At 41.2% G+C, this 19,943-nt stretch overlaps 1 protein-coding gene across 1 annotated transcript in view; it reads right to left on the reverse strand.

Moving 5' to 3' along the window:
* LOC120732944 (gamma-aminobutyric acid type B receptor subunit 1-like) overlaps window positions 1-19,943 on the reverse strand; it is a 78,877-nt gene that overhangs the window by 25,675 nt on the left and 33,259 nt on the right. Inside the window, exons 7-10 of the mRNA XM_040030870.1 lie at window positions 18,472-18,717; window positions 15,890-15,953; window positions 15,034-15,111; window positions 3,009-3,159 (exon numbers count right to left, since the gene is read on the reverse strand). Coding sequence (XP_039886804.1) covers window positions 3,009-3,159; window positions 15,034-15,111; window positions 15,890-15,953; window positions 18,472-18,717 — 539 coding nt within the window. The remainder of the gene's footprint in view (window positions 1-3,008; window positions 3,160-15,033; window positions 15,112-15,889; window positions 15,954-18,471; window positions 18,718-19,943) is intronic.

The raw sequence follows: 19,943 nt of genomic DNA on the forward strand, positions 1-19,943 counted from the left end.
TCCTGACTCTAATAATTACCAAAACGTTATAAAATGTACTCCATGTTGATTTTTTTATATCCTGAAAGTTGCGATTGAGCGCATAAAGTCATCAGCCAAGTGTTTACTGAGGTCAAAGAGTCAATGAGCTGAGGGCTGTTCTCTCTCAGACATCGATTCTACTGGAAGCTTTTTTCAGCCAGGGTGGAATATATGAAAAAGAATGCAGGCGCTTCAGCTTTAAGACCTATGTCCTTTAAACCAGCGGTCCCCAACCCCCGGGCCTCGGACCGGTACCGGTCCGTCAGTCGTTTGGTACCGGGCCGCGAGAGTTGAGGCTCAGGTGTGAAATGTATGCTTTTCAGGGTTTTTATCGGTTTTCAGTGTTATTTTGTTATCGTTTTGATCATTAACTCGGTTTTCCTGGGTCACGTGTGTTATGAATAAATCTTCTTTTTTTTGGTACCGGTACTAGTTTTACTTTGTTGTATTTATCCGCGACACCTTAAAGGCCGGTCCGTGAAAATATTGTCGAGCATAAACCGGTCCGTGGTGCAAAAAAGGTTGGAGACCGCTGCTTTAAACTATCTTAAACTATAATTTCGCCCAAACTCTAAATGCTTTGCAGCTTTATTTGAAGCAACAGAAATAAAGCATGGCAAATACTGCATCCATGTTCATAAGATGGCCTCTTTGACCTTTGAAAAATGGTTCTGTTTTTTTTTCTCGTAACAAATATTGCTTGAAGCCAGTACAGGGTGTTTCAGGGATGAAGATGTTAACTATACATGTAAGTGCCTCCACGGGATTCTCATGGCTGATCACATAAAGTCCATTTTGACTGCTCAGATTAAAGATGCACATCTAAATGGTCTGAATGGAATGAGTCCATGTGATCTGTGCTGTTCACACCACTCTGCATTTGGGAAGGCTGGACTAGTGTAATTCCTTATTATCCAGTGGTCCTAGAAGCTGAATTGAAAGAGAGATTATACGTCTCGTTTATTAGCTTCTCTTTATTGGCTCACTGTTAAATTGAATTCCTTCCCCTCGTGCTCAAAGTGCTGAATGATTAGCCAACATCATAACTTCATAGTACCATTTTATCCTAATAGAGCACTTTGCTCTCAGACTGCAGGTCTACTTGTGTTCTTAGAGTTCCCCAAATTAAAATGGGAGGCAGAGCCTTCAGCTTCCAGGTCCCTCTCCTGTGCAACCGACTCCCAGTTCAGGTTCAGGAGACAGACGCCCTCTGCTTTTAAGAGCAGGCTTCAAAATGTCCTTTTTTTAAAAAAAAGCTTATAGCTGGGGGTGGATCAGGCGACCTTGAACCATCCTTTAGTCATGCCGCTAGATGAATGTGCTTTTGGGGGACTTCCCATGATGCGCTGAGCACTTCACTCCCCAGGTGTTTATATGGCATTATTGCAGCTCATGTTTGTTGTTTGTGGTTTTTGTACGCTCTAAAATTCAGCTCAGTGAAAAAACCCAGATCTGAGTCACTTTTTCCTGCTCTATAAACGCAGCTGAAGAGCAAACATCTGTTTCTCCGTTTGAGGCGAACCAAATTAACTGAACTACAGGTGTGAAATCACCTGGAAGGTCAAACATTTGCTGAACTTTATTGTAGCTGCAGCTGAGACATCGAAAGGTCAGACGTGTCAGATTCAGTTCGTTGGATTTCTCGTCTGTGATTGCTTTTGACTTTTTCGTTGTTTTAAGGTGGATTGATTTTGGAGTTTTGTCTCCTAACAAGGCAGCTGGTGCAAACCTGTTTTGTGAAAACATCTTACTGAATATATTTGATTTGATCTGATTCGCACTGTTTTGGCTGCTGAAAGCAGCCCGTGGTGAAATTGTGTTTGAAATATAATCAAAGGTGGAGGAGGGCCTGATTGGCACACTCGAGTCAGCCAGAGATCCTCAGAAGAACAAACCTCTCCAGCTTTCCAAAGAAAAAAATAAATAAGTAAATCTCCTGATAAGCTTGTGGACTTGTGGGAGTGTAAATCACTTTGACCCAGGTCAAACATAAAAATACTATGTTAAAGAGACCTCAGAGATATCCTCCACTGGCTTCACAGACATGTATTAAGCTCATAAATCCTAGTTCAAAAGGCAGGGTTTTTTTTAACTGAATTTATTTGCATTTGCTCTAGAGCTACGTTTAAGCTGTGACAATGAAACCAGCAGCAAGATAGCAAAAAAAGCCATGCCCAAACCACTAACTTTGCAAACTGGAGACACAGCATGCCATTCATTTACATTAACCTCAAAGGAGAAGAAGATCTCTGAGAATTATTTTGAGCTCTGTTTTAAATCCAAGAAAAACTCAAAGTCACGCTTGGAGTGCAAACACAGTGAGTGATGAGGTCTCTGTGAGCAGCAGGAGGTTGTTACAAGATCTGATTTCCTCTGACTTCACAGATTTTTATCCAAACAGATGACTTTTGTGTAACAAAGCTGTCTCTTGAATCTTTGAGACATGACTCTGTCGGTCCTCATTAGTTTCGGCTGTTTGACCATTTCATCTGTAACTCCATCTTAAAAGGAAGATTTTCCTTGCGTGACTTAACCACAGCTAATTTCAAGATCCAAACTTTGTGGCATTAACAGTCTTTAAAACCTAAAAACAATTAATTAAGTAAAGCATGAAAACAAAATAATTACTACACTTGAAAAGCTGACACTATAACATTTTGGATTTATTTAAAAATCTAATTAAGTCTCAAAATTGTTGGAGCATAATTTTTCTGTTGAGTTTTAGAGTAAAAAATACAATTATTTAAAAATGTCTGTTGTGCTCACAAAGGCACTCATTTATATTCAAACACACTTTCACTGACACACACTTGAATCCAAAGTAAACAAGTAAAAGGCTTGTGCAGGAGAAGCAGCTTATACAATGACCTCTCCAAAAAAAACTCAAGGCAAGATAAACAGAACGACAGTGAATGCAAAATAATAAGCGAAGACTACGAGGGGAGAATATTTCAGGCTATGTAGATGTCGAGTGTTCGAGGACTCACCGGACATTCCCGTTATAGATGTTGAAGGTTAGACAGACGATGCCGAGCAGGATGCCGAGGCCGGCGAAGACGGACACGGCTGCAAACAGCTTTTGAGACAGGTACCTGTATTCGTCAATCACCACTGTCCGATCGGCCGGAGGCCCAGCACCTGAACAGAGAGAAAGAAAAGAAATAAAGGGAGGGAAAATGCTTCTACTGCTCGGATACTCCCAACATCCCATTAATGAGACAATAACCTTTAAAGACCTCCTTTACTCACAGCTTCAAATAATTACCCTTGGCAACTGGGTGAGGGCCGCACTGGGTTGTACTGTCATCCAGAGCACTTTAAGGATGATGATACGATGTTCTTTATATGTTAGATGTAACTCTTTAACAACAGCTCATAAATATGTAGCTTAATACTTCTTTTAATACTTTTCACAGGCAGTTACATCCCAAAAAGCATTGATGGGAAAAACTTCAACCTCATAAATAATAATAATAATAATGGATTGGATTTATATAGCGCTTTTCAAGGCACCCAAAGCGCTTTACAATGCCACTATTCATTCGCTCTCACATTCACACACTGGTGGAGGCAGCTACGGTTGTAGCCACAGCTGCCCTGGGGCAGACTGACAGAAGCGAGGCTGCCATATCGCGCCATCGGCCCCTCTGGCCATCACCAGTAGGCGGTAGGGTAAAGTGTCTTGACCAGGACAGAGAGCCCGGGGATCGAACCGGCGACCTTCCGGTTACAGATACGCTTCCCAATTATTTATTGTATAACTACTGTAACGATTTGTAGTTTGGTGTATTTACATGCTTGACTTTAAAGTAAAAAACTCTTACCTGAAAAGTGAGTGATGTCACAAGAAACATGCTTAAAACTTGCCTGTTTCCATAGCTACCCCCTCATAACAACTATGTTTGAGTTTGATCGTTTTTGCTGGTTCCAGCTTCTTAAATGTGATGATTAGACATGTTTAGATGAAAGAGCCTTCTCTCATAATTGTGTCATTTTAAAGATTAAACAATGAGTCCATTAATCATGAAAACAGTCATTTGTTTAATTGGCTGGGAAATAACCGCTCATTGCTATTCCACTGCCCTTCCTGCTTTTATTCTGTGAACATGACCAGTCAGTGCCGGTGATGATTGCACAGTTCATTTCAATTTCAGATGCCTGACTAACAGAGACTTCTTGTTCTATGTGTGCATCGGAGCAAATATCCTGGTTAAAAGCAAATCCACGGTTCCTTATATTTGCAACGGAGGCCAAGACAATGGCAACCAAAGCAGCGGTTCTACACATCCTCGCTAAACATGAATGAATGTCTCAATACACGACTGCACAAACTGCTCGAGCAGCATTAAGAATCTAATAATTAAAGTACCATTTAGTGTTGTTAAGTAGAAACCATAACTCCTGATAACTTTTCATAATGACTGAGTCACTGAAGCTTCTCAGGCTGATTCGATGCATTTTTAAAGACAATTTCTATCGCCTTTTTATCTTTATTAGATAGATTCAGTAGTTACAGAAAAGGGTGAAAGAGAGCAGGAGAAGAACCGTGATTCAACATTCAGTGTTAAAAGATTTGTTCTTAAACACAAAATTACATTCAATAATGCAGCAGTATCTAAACTGAAGTATCATCTCTGCCTTCATGCTCACTCGCTCTCACAAACTGCTCCTTTGTTCTCTCTCTCTCTCCTTCTCTTATTTAAAGGAGTCTAGAAGCAGGCGAAATGTTTAAACATGAATAACATGAATCCTGAGTGTCTGATGGGCATTTAAATAAGGTCAGAAAGCTATACTTAAATTAGGATGAAGCAGTTTAAAGTGCCACTGGTGAAACTTTGTCCAAATACGATGTACCACGTCAGCATTCTGAAAACCTGACAGGTGCACAGATGTTGCAGAGACTGATGATTGTGGTCAGAAACATCATCATCAGTTGGAATAGTGACAACAGGTAAAAGAATACCACGATAAGACAGCTTAAAGCTTTTAATAATACTTTTCTTTTTTTAAAGCATACATTATAAATTATAACCTCCACACCAAGAGCTGCATGGCAGCACGATGTTTAGCACTTCTGAAGCGAGAAGGTTCCTGGTTTAAATCCATCGTCTGGCCGAGGCCTTTCTGTGTGGAGTTAGCGCGTTCTCGCTGCCTGACTTCCTCCCACAGTCCGACGTCATGCAGTTGGTGGCGTGATGCTTTTAAATTCCCCCCGAGGTATGAATGTGCATGATTTTATTAAATTACAGTGTCAGTGTGAGGTAGTGAGATTGTGTGGTTATAATGTATACTTTGAAAACATTTTTGTCCACCTGTCATTTATTCAGGTGTGCAGAGTAAATTCATTTTTCTAGATCAGACCATGAAAACAGATCATTTCACCTGGAAGAAAATCATGGAGGCCACAATCTCAATATCTGTCCATCACTGAAAAACCCTGAAAACCCCCAAAACATGCTGAGTTTTCTTGAAAAAAGACTCTCAGTCTCAAGCATGTCACTTGGTGCTGATAGAAAACTTCTTTCATTGTTCAGGTAGTCATGACTTGACATGCCATGTAATCATATGTGCTGCTGGTGAAAGGAGACCTGTGTGAATTCATGCAACAACCTCTAGGGCTAAAGAAGTGAATCTAATGTGGAAGTGCCAAAAACTGCAGTTCCTCTAATGGCCATTTGGCAATGGCACAAAATACAAGTCACTCCCCATAGACATGCATGTTAAAATGCCCAACTTTGCAGTATTGAAAATCACATACAGATAAACAGTTCTGGGGTGTGTGGATAGATTCCAGTTTTTAAATGAGTCAGCCCAGTTTTTTGAGGGTCAGTGCACCGGACCTTGTTGTGAAAAGGTTATCTTATCACATTTTCATTGTTCATGGCCAAAATCATTCATAGTCTCAGTCAGAAACCACGGTTAACTTTCTAACATGCAGCACACCGTTTAAATCAAATATCATGATGATAAGAGCACCAAACAGCACTGACTTCATTAGACCAGCAACAAACACCAGTGAGTAACAGCGGAGGCCACAGAGGAGCTAGCATTTGCTCAGGAAACAGAGCCGAAGAGAAGAGCGGGAGCCAGAGACGACAACAGAATGCCAATTAAATTCAAAATAATTCCTTGACGATCTTCACCAGTGCTTCGCTCGACCCAGTAACCACAGCTTCACTGCACCTGTGTGAGTGACTCAGTGTGACTTAGCGGGATTGAAGTGGAAAGTATGTCAGAGAAGTTGCCGCAACAGCAAGAAAAACGCTGCTAGCCGCGGTCACCTTACTTAGTCATCCACAAAAAGGGGGAACGTGGGTGCAGTGAAGTAGTTACTGAAGGAGAAGTGAGCCACGATACACAGCAAAGCGAGTTAGTAAACCAGCTTTGGTCCAACTCTGCATCAAATCATTCGACAAACAATATAAAATACAGTGAGATGCAGACCATCTAGGAAGTTTGTGTTTCAGTTGTGGTTGGTTCATTTCTTGTAGTTTCTCTCTAATTAGCTGTGCATGTCTGAGCGTTACATACATAGAAGCTAACCAAGCTCACTGGTGTTAGCTGATAGCTAGCACTCCACCCTCTCATCTAAATATCACACCGTCTGGACTCAAAAAGTTCATCAAGTGCTACAGAGTAAAGTCCACCAACCAATGGGCTGGCATCATTATGTCGACGTCCATCATGTAAATAAAGTCTAAAGTGAAACTTGTGGCAGAAAAAAAAAAAACTTGTCCAGGTTCAAATTCAGAAAGAAATCCAGCCATTATTTAAAAAAGTGACAGAAAGCCCAGCAGCGCTGTCCCCAGTCAGGAGATTGATACCTCAAGAGGTCGGCTATTACGCTCCCCCTCCCTGTAAGAGTGTGAATAGGTGTGGTTACAGGTTATATGTTCTTAGGGTAGTGGTGATAATGGATCTTTCAAGGAGACAGTTTAGAAAATAGAGTACTACATCTGAGTTTGTGCTCAGTCTGAGCTTTTACTGCCAGTGGAGCAGACAGTGCTACCTGATAGCGTCTCATTCTCGTCTGTACTCACCAGATTTTTCATTTTGTGATTTAGCTCATCTCCAAAATGTAAAAGTTAATGGTGTTTTAAAAAGAAAAGCTGATATAAAAATCAGCATTATCCTAAAAATAAAGAGGGGATAACCGAGCTTCTAAGAAGTAATCACTCTAGATGTTGAAAATGTCGAACTGCTGGAAAAGTGTGTCATTTTTATTTATTTATTTTTATCCCTGGAGGAAGGACACGTCGGCTCTTGCTCTACTTTTTTCCACCTACAGCTCTATTCAGTTTTATTTATATGATACCAGTAGACAGGGATGCTTCTCTCTTTAGTATCTATTTTTTGGGGTTAATGGTCACACAGTGTCACATTCTGTCATGCCAGTTAACACAGTTTTTCCAGTAATGGGTTTCAATAGGAAGTATATTTGAAGCATGTATTTTGTCTAGAGAAAGTGTGGGTGTGTGTCAGCAAAGCTTTGAAAGACAACAACTGTATTTAAATCCAAACCAGCATCTTTTCCCGCACTGGTGTTAATGGCCAAGCAATCAGTAACCTATGACAACATGAAGGAACATGAACATCCCTCCAGCCCCTCTAATCTAAATCCAATCCAGAACATATTGATTTTACATATATGGACACAAATCAGAAGATGAAAGAGCAGATAGACAAAGGTTGTGCTCAGATACATGAAATAATCTTTGACAAATCATGATGAGGAAGAAAAATAAACAAGACTGATTATTTCACAAACTGCCTTCAGACCAAAAAGAATACTTACCGACCGGTGCCGCTGTTATCAATGATCTGCCTTCTAATTTATATATGCATATGTGACCACACGTCCATCTCAAACACATTAAGCAATGAAATAAATCAAAGATAGAATCTGTTTTGTTAGAATTTTACCTTCAAGATATAAAAATCATAAATGTGCAAAAGGGGCTACAGAGCCACTGCATAGTGTTAGCTTATAACCAGATGTTGGTGTTGTTCAGCTGGATTTTGTCAGCTGTCCAGAGTTGGAGGGTCGCAAGAATATTGGGAATAAATAAGCGTGTTTTTCCATGTTAGAAACCTGACTTTACTTTTGAGGTTTGGGGTGAGGAGGAACAGGATGATGTGACATGAAGAGGCTAAAACACGGGTGTAATACTTCATATGTTGAGTCTGAAGGCGCAGGGATGATTTAAATGTCCCTATTTATGCGCTCCTATTTACTTTTAATGGATTCATTATGAGTTTATGAGAACGCATCAGTTTGCTGGAAGACAATTATACACTAATCTATGTATATTTATGAGTAGAATATCTGTTTTTACTCTATTAAATAACCACAAAAAATGACTGACTGCACATTTAAGATTAAATGACTGTTTTCTGAGCCTTTCATCAGCCTCCTAAAACCTGCAGCGCGACATTCATTCACACCAACTTCAACACAAGAAAGCAGGCTTCTCTTTTCTTTCTGGATCCAGCGATATCTGCCATGTGCAGCCAACTGAAACACACTGACTGTTTGAAAACGTGCCTTGGTATCCTAATTTAATCAAAGTCTCTCTCCTCCTTATGACAGTGATTTCTGCCCTTTGGAACAACTAGTAACGCTTTTAATTTCTGACACGGTTGAACAGCATGCTGTGAAACACACAGCCACGAACCACCGATTTGTGCTTGAATGTGTGTTTCAGTAATTACCATACTGTAAAGTAATGTACTGAGCAAGAAGACAACTTTGTTAATTAAGAGTTGAAGCTTTAGGGTTTTATCGAGTGGACCAACGACCAAATTATTCATGCTTGTGTAGCTTTAAACCAGAAGAATTCCTCTGTGAGGAGAGTTCAAAGAGGGGCAGATGGACAGGGAGCCTCGTTTTACACTCAACAGCCTCTGACTATCTGTCTGCCTAAATCCGAGACTGCCTGCAGATGTGTGTGCGCGTGTGTGTGAGGATGCTTATGCGAATTTAAGTCTAATTATTCACATGCATGCAGATCGACAGAGTAAGTATGAGAGAACATAGTGAAGAGGCTGCGTACGAGTGCCAGGGTGCATTTAGGCACACGCAGAGAGGGAAAAACAGAGGGAGACGGTGTGTGTGTTCATGTCAGAGAGGAAACAGGGCGGGAGTGTCAGCGCTGCATGAAGCTGATGTGTCAGATGTCAGAGGGAAGTGTCAGAGTGTCGTCCCCTTGGGGGTCGCAGAGTGTCAGAGAGCCAATCATGCTGTGTTTAGATGCTTGTCACTGCAGTCACATAGCCAGCTCGTGTCTGGTGACATCTGACTGAAGAATGACAATATAAGACAGTGTGCCAAGTTAAATTAAAGAGGTATGGCAGGAAAACCAGAGGAAATAAAGGGTTTTATTTTTTTAAGTAGTTAGAAATCAATCTACTCAGTCGGCCATGGAGATAATAAGGTGGCCCCAAGCCAGCCCGGACACATAATCTTTCACCTCACTTAGACATGCCCGAGTCACCTCTACACTACAAAGTGCCAAGGAGGAACCGCAGCAGGATGCTTAAGCCAACGAATCTGGCTCCTTTTAATGGAGGAGTGTCTTCATTAAACGACTGAGCTTCTCACTCTAAACAAGCTTCTATAGGAAGCTCATTTCCTCAGCTTGTACCTGCTTCTTTTTTTCATTGGTCACTACACACAGCTCGTGGCCGTGGGTGAGGGTAGGAGTGTAAATCGATCACAAAATCAAAAGTTTAACGTTCAGGTTCAGCTCTCTCTTTAACACAATTGATCAGTCGGCCCGCAGAGATCTGATCTCAATACCAGCCCACATAAGCTGATTACACAGCTGATACCCGTCTACACATCCAACAGGCTAATTTCACATAAGGTCTACAGCTGCTGTGAGTCTACAAGCTCCTCTTAATCACCGTCACATCTGATGTTACTGATGCCTCCTCTGCTCTGCGCTGATGTCTTGCTGCTGCTCTCGCAGACATTTAGTCAAACATAATTTACAGCAGATGGAAACAAACATCTTATTTTGACTATAGTGGTCCTGACTGATTTGTACATCAATCAAACTGTGTGCTTGAGTGAGATGAAAGGATGAGGAGAAACTGGGACATTAGGGATCTTCATTCAGGATACCTGCAGTCCATCCATATTCCTCAATTAATCTTCATGTGATTACACAAGTTCAGCTAAATTTATGTGTAGACTTCTGATTAAGATCTCCACTGGCAAAATTACTCTCCACATGGATCAAATCCAGCAGGACCAACAGTCTATTCATGTGGTAAAGTAAAAACTAGAAATGAATAGAAATTTGTATCTTCAACACAAACAAAATGCAACACTGTTAAATAAGAAATCCCCTCCAAAACAGTGTGACTCACAAAGCCACAACAGACACATTAAAGGGAAATTTAAAATAAACGGGATCACTGATGCTTCTGTTCATATGTACCCAATATCGGATGATGACCTTTAAGCAACTCCTAGCAACAGATTTGATGGTGGCGACAAAAATTCTGCACAAAAGCACTGAAGAGCCTAAAGTCTGTTGAAACAGTGCAACATTTAGTCCTTAACAGATAAACCGTTTAGTAGTTTGAAAGGAAAAACATCATCTGTTCTCATAATCAAGTAAAAATGCCAAAAATGTTCTTTACATCTTGAATGCACAGATTTGCAGTGCAACATGAAACAGTATACTTGTTGAATAACGAATCATTCAAGTCAGTAAATAATCTGCAAATGAATGAATCTGCCATCGTTGCTTCTTTAAATAGAAGCATCACCAATTTATACGAGTCAAGAGAACATGGATGTGAAAAATTCAGAAATATTTTCTCTCTGTCCGTGTTTCCTAAAAGGCACAATCTGATAAAGCGCACAGTTTCTGTCCAATTTTGTCATTTGAAACCAAACATACATCACCAATGCTGTACATGTTACACTCACTATGTGTGAAGTGCAGCTGTGTTTTTGTGATATATGGAAGTATGACACGTGCCATACGCTGCCAGCTTCGCTGCCGGCTTGTTAAAGTTTCACAAAGAGAGAATATTACAGTAGTTACATCATCTTTGCACTTCCTTTGTTTTAAATTTTTATTTTTGGTTTGCAAGGCTCAGAATGCTTTAGCAACTCTACATTCACCCAGCTGCTTTTCCCTCGACACCTCAACACACCTTCACATATTTCTGTTATAGACAGTAAATATCCAACACACTTTATAATTAAAATACTCCTCCCATGATGACTGTGGGGTTGGGAGACTCTAGAATGACCTTGCTAAAAACTGAAGACCACAAGCTTGAAAACAAAAAAGATCTGGCAGTGGTGTAAGAAAGAACTGAGCTTACTGCAGCTCCTATAGCTATAATTATAATATTTTTTTGAAGTGGAACTGTTGTAATTTCCCACATAATCTCTGAGGTGAAAAGCTAACACTTCAGATTGATGCTCCGTTTCACACACTTTTTCTACGCTTGGCTCTGTATGATGTCACTGAGAGCATATATCCCTAATACGGTCACCTCGCAGAAGCTTCTTTCAAATTTCAGTGCATGATCCTTATTCATCTCCAGTATGAGATGAGTAAGGACTGTGATGAATTAGTGCTGCAGTAGATTCTAAGTAAAGCCATAGGCCTGAAAATGACCATAAAAGGTCAACTTTAAATATGGAATATTTAAAATTCCAGAATGTGGAAAGCCATGTACGTGTCTGAATGAATGTACAGCCGTAGTAATTACGGCTCTGAGTAGGTGCACGGCGTATATGTGTCAACTGTCCATTCAGTCAGCGTGTTTGCAGCATCTAAGCCCTCCTCCGTCCTTGATCAGGGAATCAGGACGGGAAGTTGCCATGGAGACCCAGCTCTGTAACAGTTGCCACAGCGATCAGAACAAGAGCTGAGCTAAAAAGTGGTTGTTAGGGCGACCGTGCAGAGAGTGAGAAAGCGACGCGAGGAGGGGCGTGGTAAACACAAAGGAAAACAAGCGCAGGGGTTAAGTTAAAAACCGCGCTGTTTACTCCACCCTGTCAGTACATCAAGCACGCCCTTCCCCCATCCCCTCCACCCCAGCTGTCAAGAAGAAAACTTCCCCGAACTGAGTCAGCTCCAGAAAGCAGGAAATTACTCATTTCCTCTCAACAAGTAGATGTCAGCTGGATGTGTCTTTATTTGGTAAACAGAAAAGAAGAAGCTCATTTAAAAAAGCAAACAAAACTCACCTCTGACACTCTGGACAACATGTCAGTTTCACATCAGCGGCTTCTAACTAGACTGACATCAAGCCTGTCACGTTGCAACAAGCCAAACTAAAGAGCTGGAAGCCGGCCTGATGGAAAAACATGTCGCCTACAAGCAAACAGGTCACCTGTCCCTGGATGCTGATACTGACCTGGAAACTTTACCTCTTCTGGGTTCAGTTAAGCCCTGGCAACAGATCATTTCCTTAAAAGCCTAAAAAAAGGCGTCCCTCTGTGGGCTGCCTTGGCGTGCAGGATTGATTAGTGGCACACTCTGTCCAGGCACAAGTATGTCACCTCCTCAGGGAGAGACGGGCCAGTAAACATCCAGAGTACTCGTCTTGGTGTCTGAGGCAAATCATCGCTAATAGGTTTTCACAGTAAACTCAAGTATGGGCAGCAGGAGTTAAAGCACAGGTTCGGGCTTTTTGGCTTGAGTTCGAGCTTCTTTATGCAGAAGAAAGACGTAAAAAAAAAAAAAAAAAAAACTTGGTTGGTTAGCAAGGCAAGCTAAGCTAAGATCAGGCAAAGAGATGAACAACTGAGCTGCGATGCACAGCGTATGGAGGCCATTGCAGCACTGTGAAACCCCTCGCACCGGACTGCAGCAATTAACTTTAAAAAAATCCATCCTCCCTCTTTTATCGGCTAAAACTCTTCCACCTCCAGGGATTACACGAGCTTGGAGCTCTGAGTGTCAGCAAGGACAAAATGTTGAAATAAGGCCCGGAGGACCGTCGCTACAGCATCCCATAAATTAAACTGTCAAACTGAACTATATGTACATCAAACTGGAAAAGTGCATTTCACAGTTTTAGTTTTCAGTAACTCGGTCCAATTCAGCACTAAGGTGGCACCCTTTAATTCTTCATCAGAAAAATATTAATCACAAAAATTATTAAGTGGAGAGACTGCTGTGCAACTTCCACAGGATTTTCTTGTTAATATTGTGTAGACCTCCACTGCTACTCTGCTCACACACAAAAGCTCCAATGCATGTGCTAATCTTGTGTAGGTCCTCCTTATGTTATAAAAAAAAAAAAAAAAACTGACCCAAAGGGGCAGTCACACGGGACTCCTGTGGTTTCTGATACCAGGAAAATGGCGGCAGTGCCTTTGGGGTTTATGGGTAGCAAGGTTGTTTTGGGATGCTTAATCGGATTTGGGGAGTTTGGAAGCTAGGTCAACACCTTGGGATCTGTGATGTGATCTTTGAGCCTTTTCAAGCTGTTTTTGTGGTGTGGTGTGGCGTGGCACACTGTCACACTGCGGGGAGGATAATGCCACCGCAGGGTCTGCAAAAATCTTTAGATTTATTATATTTCTAAATGAAAAACCCCACGAGTGCCTGAAGTTTTCCTAGGAGAACATTGCACTGGAACAAGAAAATCAAGTTTATTCCCTCTTACTGTCAGAGGTTGTATTGTTGTGGTTTACTGGATTAGCATTGCTCTTTAAAGCAGAATGTGTACATGTTATTATTCTACAACTGCATATGTTTGAGTGCACAGTGCATGCATTACTGTAAAGGTTTCTATATACAAGAAAATTTATTGCACAATTTGGTTGTGTGTGTGTGGTTTTTTTTTAAATGGGCCACATTTGGTTGCCTCATGCCAAACAGAGCCTTAACTTATTAGACAGATATGAGGTGTGTTCTGAAAACTGGCCCACATAATATAATAACATCTCCTGCAACACATGCCGAGGCCACTTCATTACTTCTGGGCCGCGTTCAGTCCACACAGTACTTGTTGGTGCTTTTTCTGATCCATAAGTGCCAAAAGGGCCAGAATGTGTCCGCTATCTGGGACACATTGATGCGTTTATATCAACTTTAAAACAAACTTTGAAAACTTCCAGGCTACACTTATTTTTATAGTCATTGACATTTACACATCATTTCTGCTGTGCATTGAGAAAACTCGTCCATGAGTTTGCTTAACCCTTTCCACCCTGAAGGTCTCTGTTACCGGATCAGGCAATTACAACCTGCTGACAGTTTTTTGGAGGTTTCTGAGCGCAGTGCACACGCTGTCAAGGCCACCTGCAACTAACATTATTAAAATGGGTGCGTCACTGTTGTTGTAGTCCCATCTCTGACTGATGGCGGTTTATTTATTCTCTCATTTACAGTTTTGATTAGGCGAGAATAAGAAATGTCAACTTGCAGGTCTCAGCAGATCAGCTTACCATGGTTTGCTGTGGAGTCATCACTGGTTTAATTTGGGGTGTTTTATAACTTGTATATTTAAAAGCGCTTCGACTGAAGGGTTTAAAATCAGAGAACAGATGCCCCTGTTACTCCAAAACTTGGATTAAAACTGAATTTAATTCAGTGACAAATATCATACATCAATAGCAGTAACTGTGAAAAGCCACTTTGGTTTACTTTTAATGGTGCCAGTTTGCCAGCATGGAAACAAATATAGGTTAAGAAAAACAGGCTAACTCACAGTAGGACGCCGGCCTGTTTGATTACAGTGCATGTGCTGCGCCAACACTTTTAACACATGTTGGACAGTGAGTGCGCAGCCGGCTAATTTGAGGGCGAGCGTCAGAATCCAAATAACTAGCTTCATCTAAACAAGTGGTTACAAAAAAATCCACCGTGATTATACATCATTTAGACAGTAAAGGAGGCTAAATTAAGCCACGTAGCGGAGGTCTGAAGTCAAAGCACAAACATGTAACCCGGCTGACTCACGGCATGACACAGGACACAAATACAGACACAGGAAGCTGAGCGATCGGTGCCGTAAAATCCATCTTACCTATCCAAACATCATTGCCAAACCAGGAGAGGTTCCCTTGAGAGCTGTCATAGTAACCAATCTTCTTATAACTGCCTCCTACATGTTTGAGAAGCAGAGACAAGAAAGCAAGAAAGGTATGAAGTTTAATTAGCATTGCTTCTTTAATTAATTTGCTCCTCGAGAGAGCTGATAAACATTGATATTTATACCGCTGCCGTTTAGGCAGTGCAATATGTGAATACAGAAAGAAAAGGCACATAATGAATACGCAAAAGAACCGACGGATGAAAAGGTGGACAAACAAAGAAGCACCAAGGGGAGAGGAAGGAGAAAAGAAAGAGAGGGAAAAAAAGGCGCTTATGTGGCAGTCTTGACCAGGAATACTGATGAGGTCCCACAGTGATTCAGGGATTCGAGTCAGGTCGTCTCATTGTGGATGTCAAATTACCCCGACACCACAACAGGAAATATGAGACCGAATGCGAGGGGAAAGGGGCAGGATTATAAATTCTCATCCGTTAGGACGCCAAAGAGAACAGAGGTAGAAAATAATCCTCAACCTTATCCCATGCAGGGAAACTCATTAAGTCACTGGTGACAAATAGGATGCCATTTCCAGAAACAGCTTAAAACGAAGGCTGGTGCCCAATTAGAGTGAAGCTTCGAGTCAACACCGCACTGCACCCAGCTCGTTCACATGTGCAGTTAAAGGGCCCCTTAAACTGAGCCTTTTCTCCGGACTGCGCTGAAAGCAGCAATCAATGCATCATTGAATAAATTGAGCAATGATTTTCTTCAATGAGTGACATTTATTATTCAGTCCAGATTCTGCAACTATAATTGAACGTGGGAGGACAGCGTAGAAGCGCTTTACCTTGCAGTTGCTCGATAAGAGTCATTGCCATCCTGGATCCCTGGGCGTCAAACACCACCTGGCCCTGAGACACATTCAAAAAGCAGAAACTTGACATTATTGCAACTAAAAAGCCTCATTTTTAACAACATAATTCTGCATTTCAGGGAATATTACTAGTTATTATTCTTTTTTTTGCCAATGGTTGCTGAGATTAACACCACTCCTGCAGCTCACAGACCGGAGATGAAGAGAAATGGGCAAGAAATGCAAACAGCTTTTAAACCAGGCAACCGGTACAGTTCAGTTCAGCGCCGCTGCAGACAAATAATGATTGTTATATCTTCACGTAGTAATGTACAGTACATTTAGCGCTATATGATGTAGAGCGGAACAGCATACAGAAGAGCTCAGCCATCAATGACAACAGATCGATTTAGTGAGACACTGCATCAAAGGAGGAGCGGCGGGGGGTGGGTGCAGATATGATATATATTCTTCATATAATCTGTTTCTTGAACTTGTGTTGAGACAGAAATGGTGGCCTGCATATCTTTCAGAAAAAAAAGGGTAGTTAGAAGTAATAGTTGAAGCAGAGCTGCAGGTGTTGCTGACCATAACACCCGTCTCTCAAGGGCAACTGCCAGACTGTCGGATGTCTGTGGCGGCAACAAAGGGCCCAGACAGCAATGTGCTTGTGCATCTTTCTATTAGCTTGGCTCAAAAGAAACTAAACTGTGTAACTAAAAAAGGCACAAGACATAACAAGAGCTCTGTAGCACAAATGAATTTAGAAGTAGTAAGTAAGCATGATCTCTGCAAGCTAAAGACAGCCAACATCTGTCAAATTCCAGGTTTCAGACAGAGTTCAAAGGTGACTCTCCTTAGTGGTTTGTCTGCTAGCACAGAACTGCCCACATGAGCACGTGATTGTCTCTCAAAACAGACCCTCACAGCTTCTCTGTGATCATGCACCATACATATTTACATGTTTCCCTAGCCCGTTGTGCTATGTATCCATCCAGACTGTTTTTGTGCGAGTTGTCCAGTTTTGAGGCATTGGCTCTCTCTCCCTCTCAGATATAATGGAGTAAATTGCGCTCGCCTTGGTGTTCAAAACATCAAAAAATACAATTTAACTGAGCAGCAACGTGTCTTTCCAGAAGTCATACCCATCCACAAAAACATCCACAAACTTTAAAGCAATTTCAATTTATGCAATTGTAGGAACCAAAGTAATCACTATGCAGAAGGATGCATGCAACTACGTGTTCTTAGATGCTCATGCTTCTGACTGTTTAATAGGATGTTTTCCAGCAGAATGACAGACAGCAGAAAGATTGTGCGGTGATAGTTGTGGGCATCTCACACCAAATCAATCTAGAGGATTAAACTGAACTACACGGCAGAGCAAAAATATGTAAATGACATTTCGGGGTGAACTGTCCCTTCCGATCAGTGCCCAGTGTTAACTGGAACACAGCATGGAAGGTGTCCATTTTTGTGGGGTGCACAATGTGCTGGCAGACATCTCCAAGATGCAAAGTGGAAAAATCACAATATTCAAATTCATTTTTAATGCTCAGTGATTGGAAACTCGTTGGGCATCTGGTGGAGCAGCTGCACTGGACTGCAATAGATTATACCCAATGACACGAGACTGTGCATGGCTTTTATTTTATCCCCACTTCCATACTTTTAGAACTGGTTTTTATTATTATTATTATTATTATTCAGTGTCAATTCTTCAGTGACATAAAATGCCTTTTGACAAAGTAAATGTATAATAATTTGATGTATCTTGTAAATTCATATATCCGTTGTTTTTATAACAGGAACCACACCGCTGCAAAGTGCTTCACAGTTTGGATTAAAAAAAACAAACAAACACAAATTAAAGAAGTAAACTAGAGAAATCTCCATATCCCACAGTCAAACATACGCTCTTATAATTCTTATAAGCAATAAGCAAAAATAACTGGTGAGTGATTCAGGAAATAAGCTGTAAAAATGAGTTTTCAGCAGCTGATGGGCAGAGGGAGGCTGTTCCAATTTTAGGAGCTACTGCCTCAAAAGCGCGGTCACCTTTCAAAGAAGAGCGTGGAACAGTTGATCAGAGAGGTCGATCGCTGGAATAAGTTCTCAGCAGACTTGCTCTGTAAGAGCCTATGTGAGCCTGGCCGTGTAGAGGCCACATGTCATTTTAAGATTTTTAAATGAATTCTGAATTTCAGGTGATGTGCAAATGCTGGCTAGTTTTTGTTAGCTGCTGAAGCTGGCTCAGGACTGAGCGGTGCAAAACGTGAGGGACGATAATCAGAAGAAAATGCCAAAAACGTGAAGTTACTGGTGAATGTATGAAAGTTATTGCTGTGTTTCTAGTCAAAAAAGGGGTATTTACTTATATTTCACATTATTTGATTTTGCATCATTTGAACCTAATTGTTCTAATTAATAATAGCTTTAGGGGCCAGACAAAACATTATTTTAAATATTTAGATTTTTTAAAAATCATATTTCTGAGGACTAACTAACTACAGGGTAGCAGATGTTTTCTTTGCCACTGCTCCTCTTTCACCTTTCCTTACATCTTCTGCACTTACCGAGACGCCTTCAAAGGAGCTCGTGTTGAGGGCCCTGTAAATCTCGGACGTGATGTCGTGGTTGTTATAGTTGAAATCCTCCAGACGTCGGCCCTTAGCCTTCAGCGGTGCCACAGTCTTATTAAGGGCTAGTGCCAGCGCCCACACTGCATCGTAGGCTAGAGGGGCCTCCTGAAACCCGCCGGTCTCCTCGGGGTTCTTCCCTCCCAGACGAGACATCAAGGCGGCGAGAAACTCCTGTGATGTCTGAGAAAAAGAAGACAGAGAGGACATCAAAGAGCCAAGAAATGCAACACTGCAAAGAAGATTTACATTGACTCATTTTTTATTTGTGTTGCTAGATATTCACATAACTAAAGAAAAAAACTTGAAGAGCCAACAAATGAATCGACCCTCAGATCTTTGGAAGTCATTTCTGGTATTCACTATAATGTGTGTATTTGATTTAGGATTTATTTTTACTCTCCTGTAGTAAACACTTGTTCCCACTTCAAATAAACTGAGGAAAAAAGTGAGCGGCTTCAGAGTCAGAAACCGTCTCTCTGCGACAAGCTGAACTTGGTGGAGATTGGAGTGTTAAAAATAAATTTGGTTCAGAATAAATAAATACTGCTTCTACCATGATGAAATAAAAAAAAGCTCCTTCTATGTGCAGTCCAACCTGAACTGAAATCTGTCTGCCAAAATATATGCTAACAAGAGGAAGGGTGCATAGCAAATAGCAGCATGTCAGGAGTGGGCCCCACTTTAATGGTGGAGTTATGCTTTAGGATCACACAGGATTAGCATCTGTGCTAACCATAGGGTCTCTTGTGCTGGCTAGAGAGTACTTGGGCTAGCCAGAGGGGCTTTTGAGGGGCAGTAGAGCTGGGCATAGGGGCACTTGGACCCTTTCAATATCCCTCATGTGGACAGGACCCTAAATAATTTATCTTTTGCTTTTCTAAACAGAATAGCCTTCTGGCATTCAGAGCTGTGTCGGCTAAGCTAACCGCTGTGTGTTTCTAAAGACTTATGAAACACAGAACTCCCTGAAAAACATGTTTGGATTTATCAAACAAGATTTTACTTGTGTTTTCCCTATTTATGCAAATGTATGCCCATCTAAGCTTATCATGTGCTAGTCTGGTGATTTAGCCTCCAGGGTTCCTGAGTAGACAGGATATGCAGATATTAATTCCAAGATTTCATGGTCCAAGTATTGACCATTAACAAATCACATAAATTTAAAAAAAAAAAAAAAAAACTAATAAAAAGCTCATAGAAAGCTTCTGGTACCAAAAATCACTTCCTTTGCAGTGATAGACAACCCATCAGGAGCTCCAGCACCTTTTCCCGGGAAGCCCGGGAATCATTAAACTTGATCAGTCGTTAAAAATAATACGCAGGAATGAGTGGATGTGAGAAGAAAAAGAAAGGTGGCAGGTGGGAAATGTACAAGAAAAAAAGCACAAAAATCTGGTTGAGGTGGG

Source organism: Simochromis diagramma, unplaced genomic scaffold (genome assembly GCF_900408965.1).
Source record: "Simochromis diagramma unplaced genomic scaffold, fSimDia1.1 OVJJ01000361.1, whole genome shotgun sequence".
Taxonomy (NCBI): Eukaryota; Metazoa; Chordata; class Actinopteri; order Cichliformes; family Cichlidae; genus Simochromis; species Simochromis diagramma.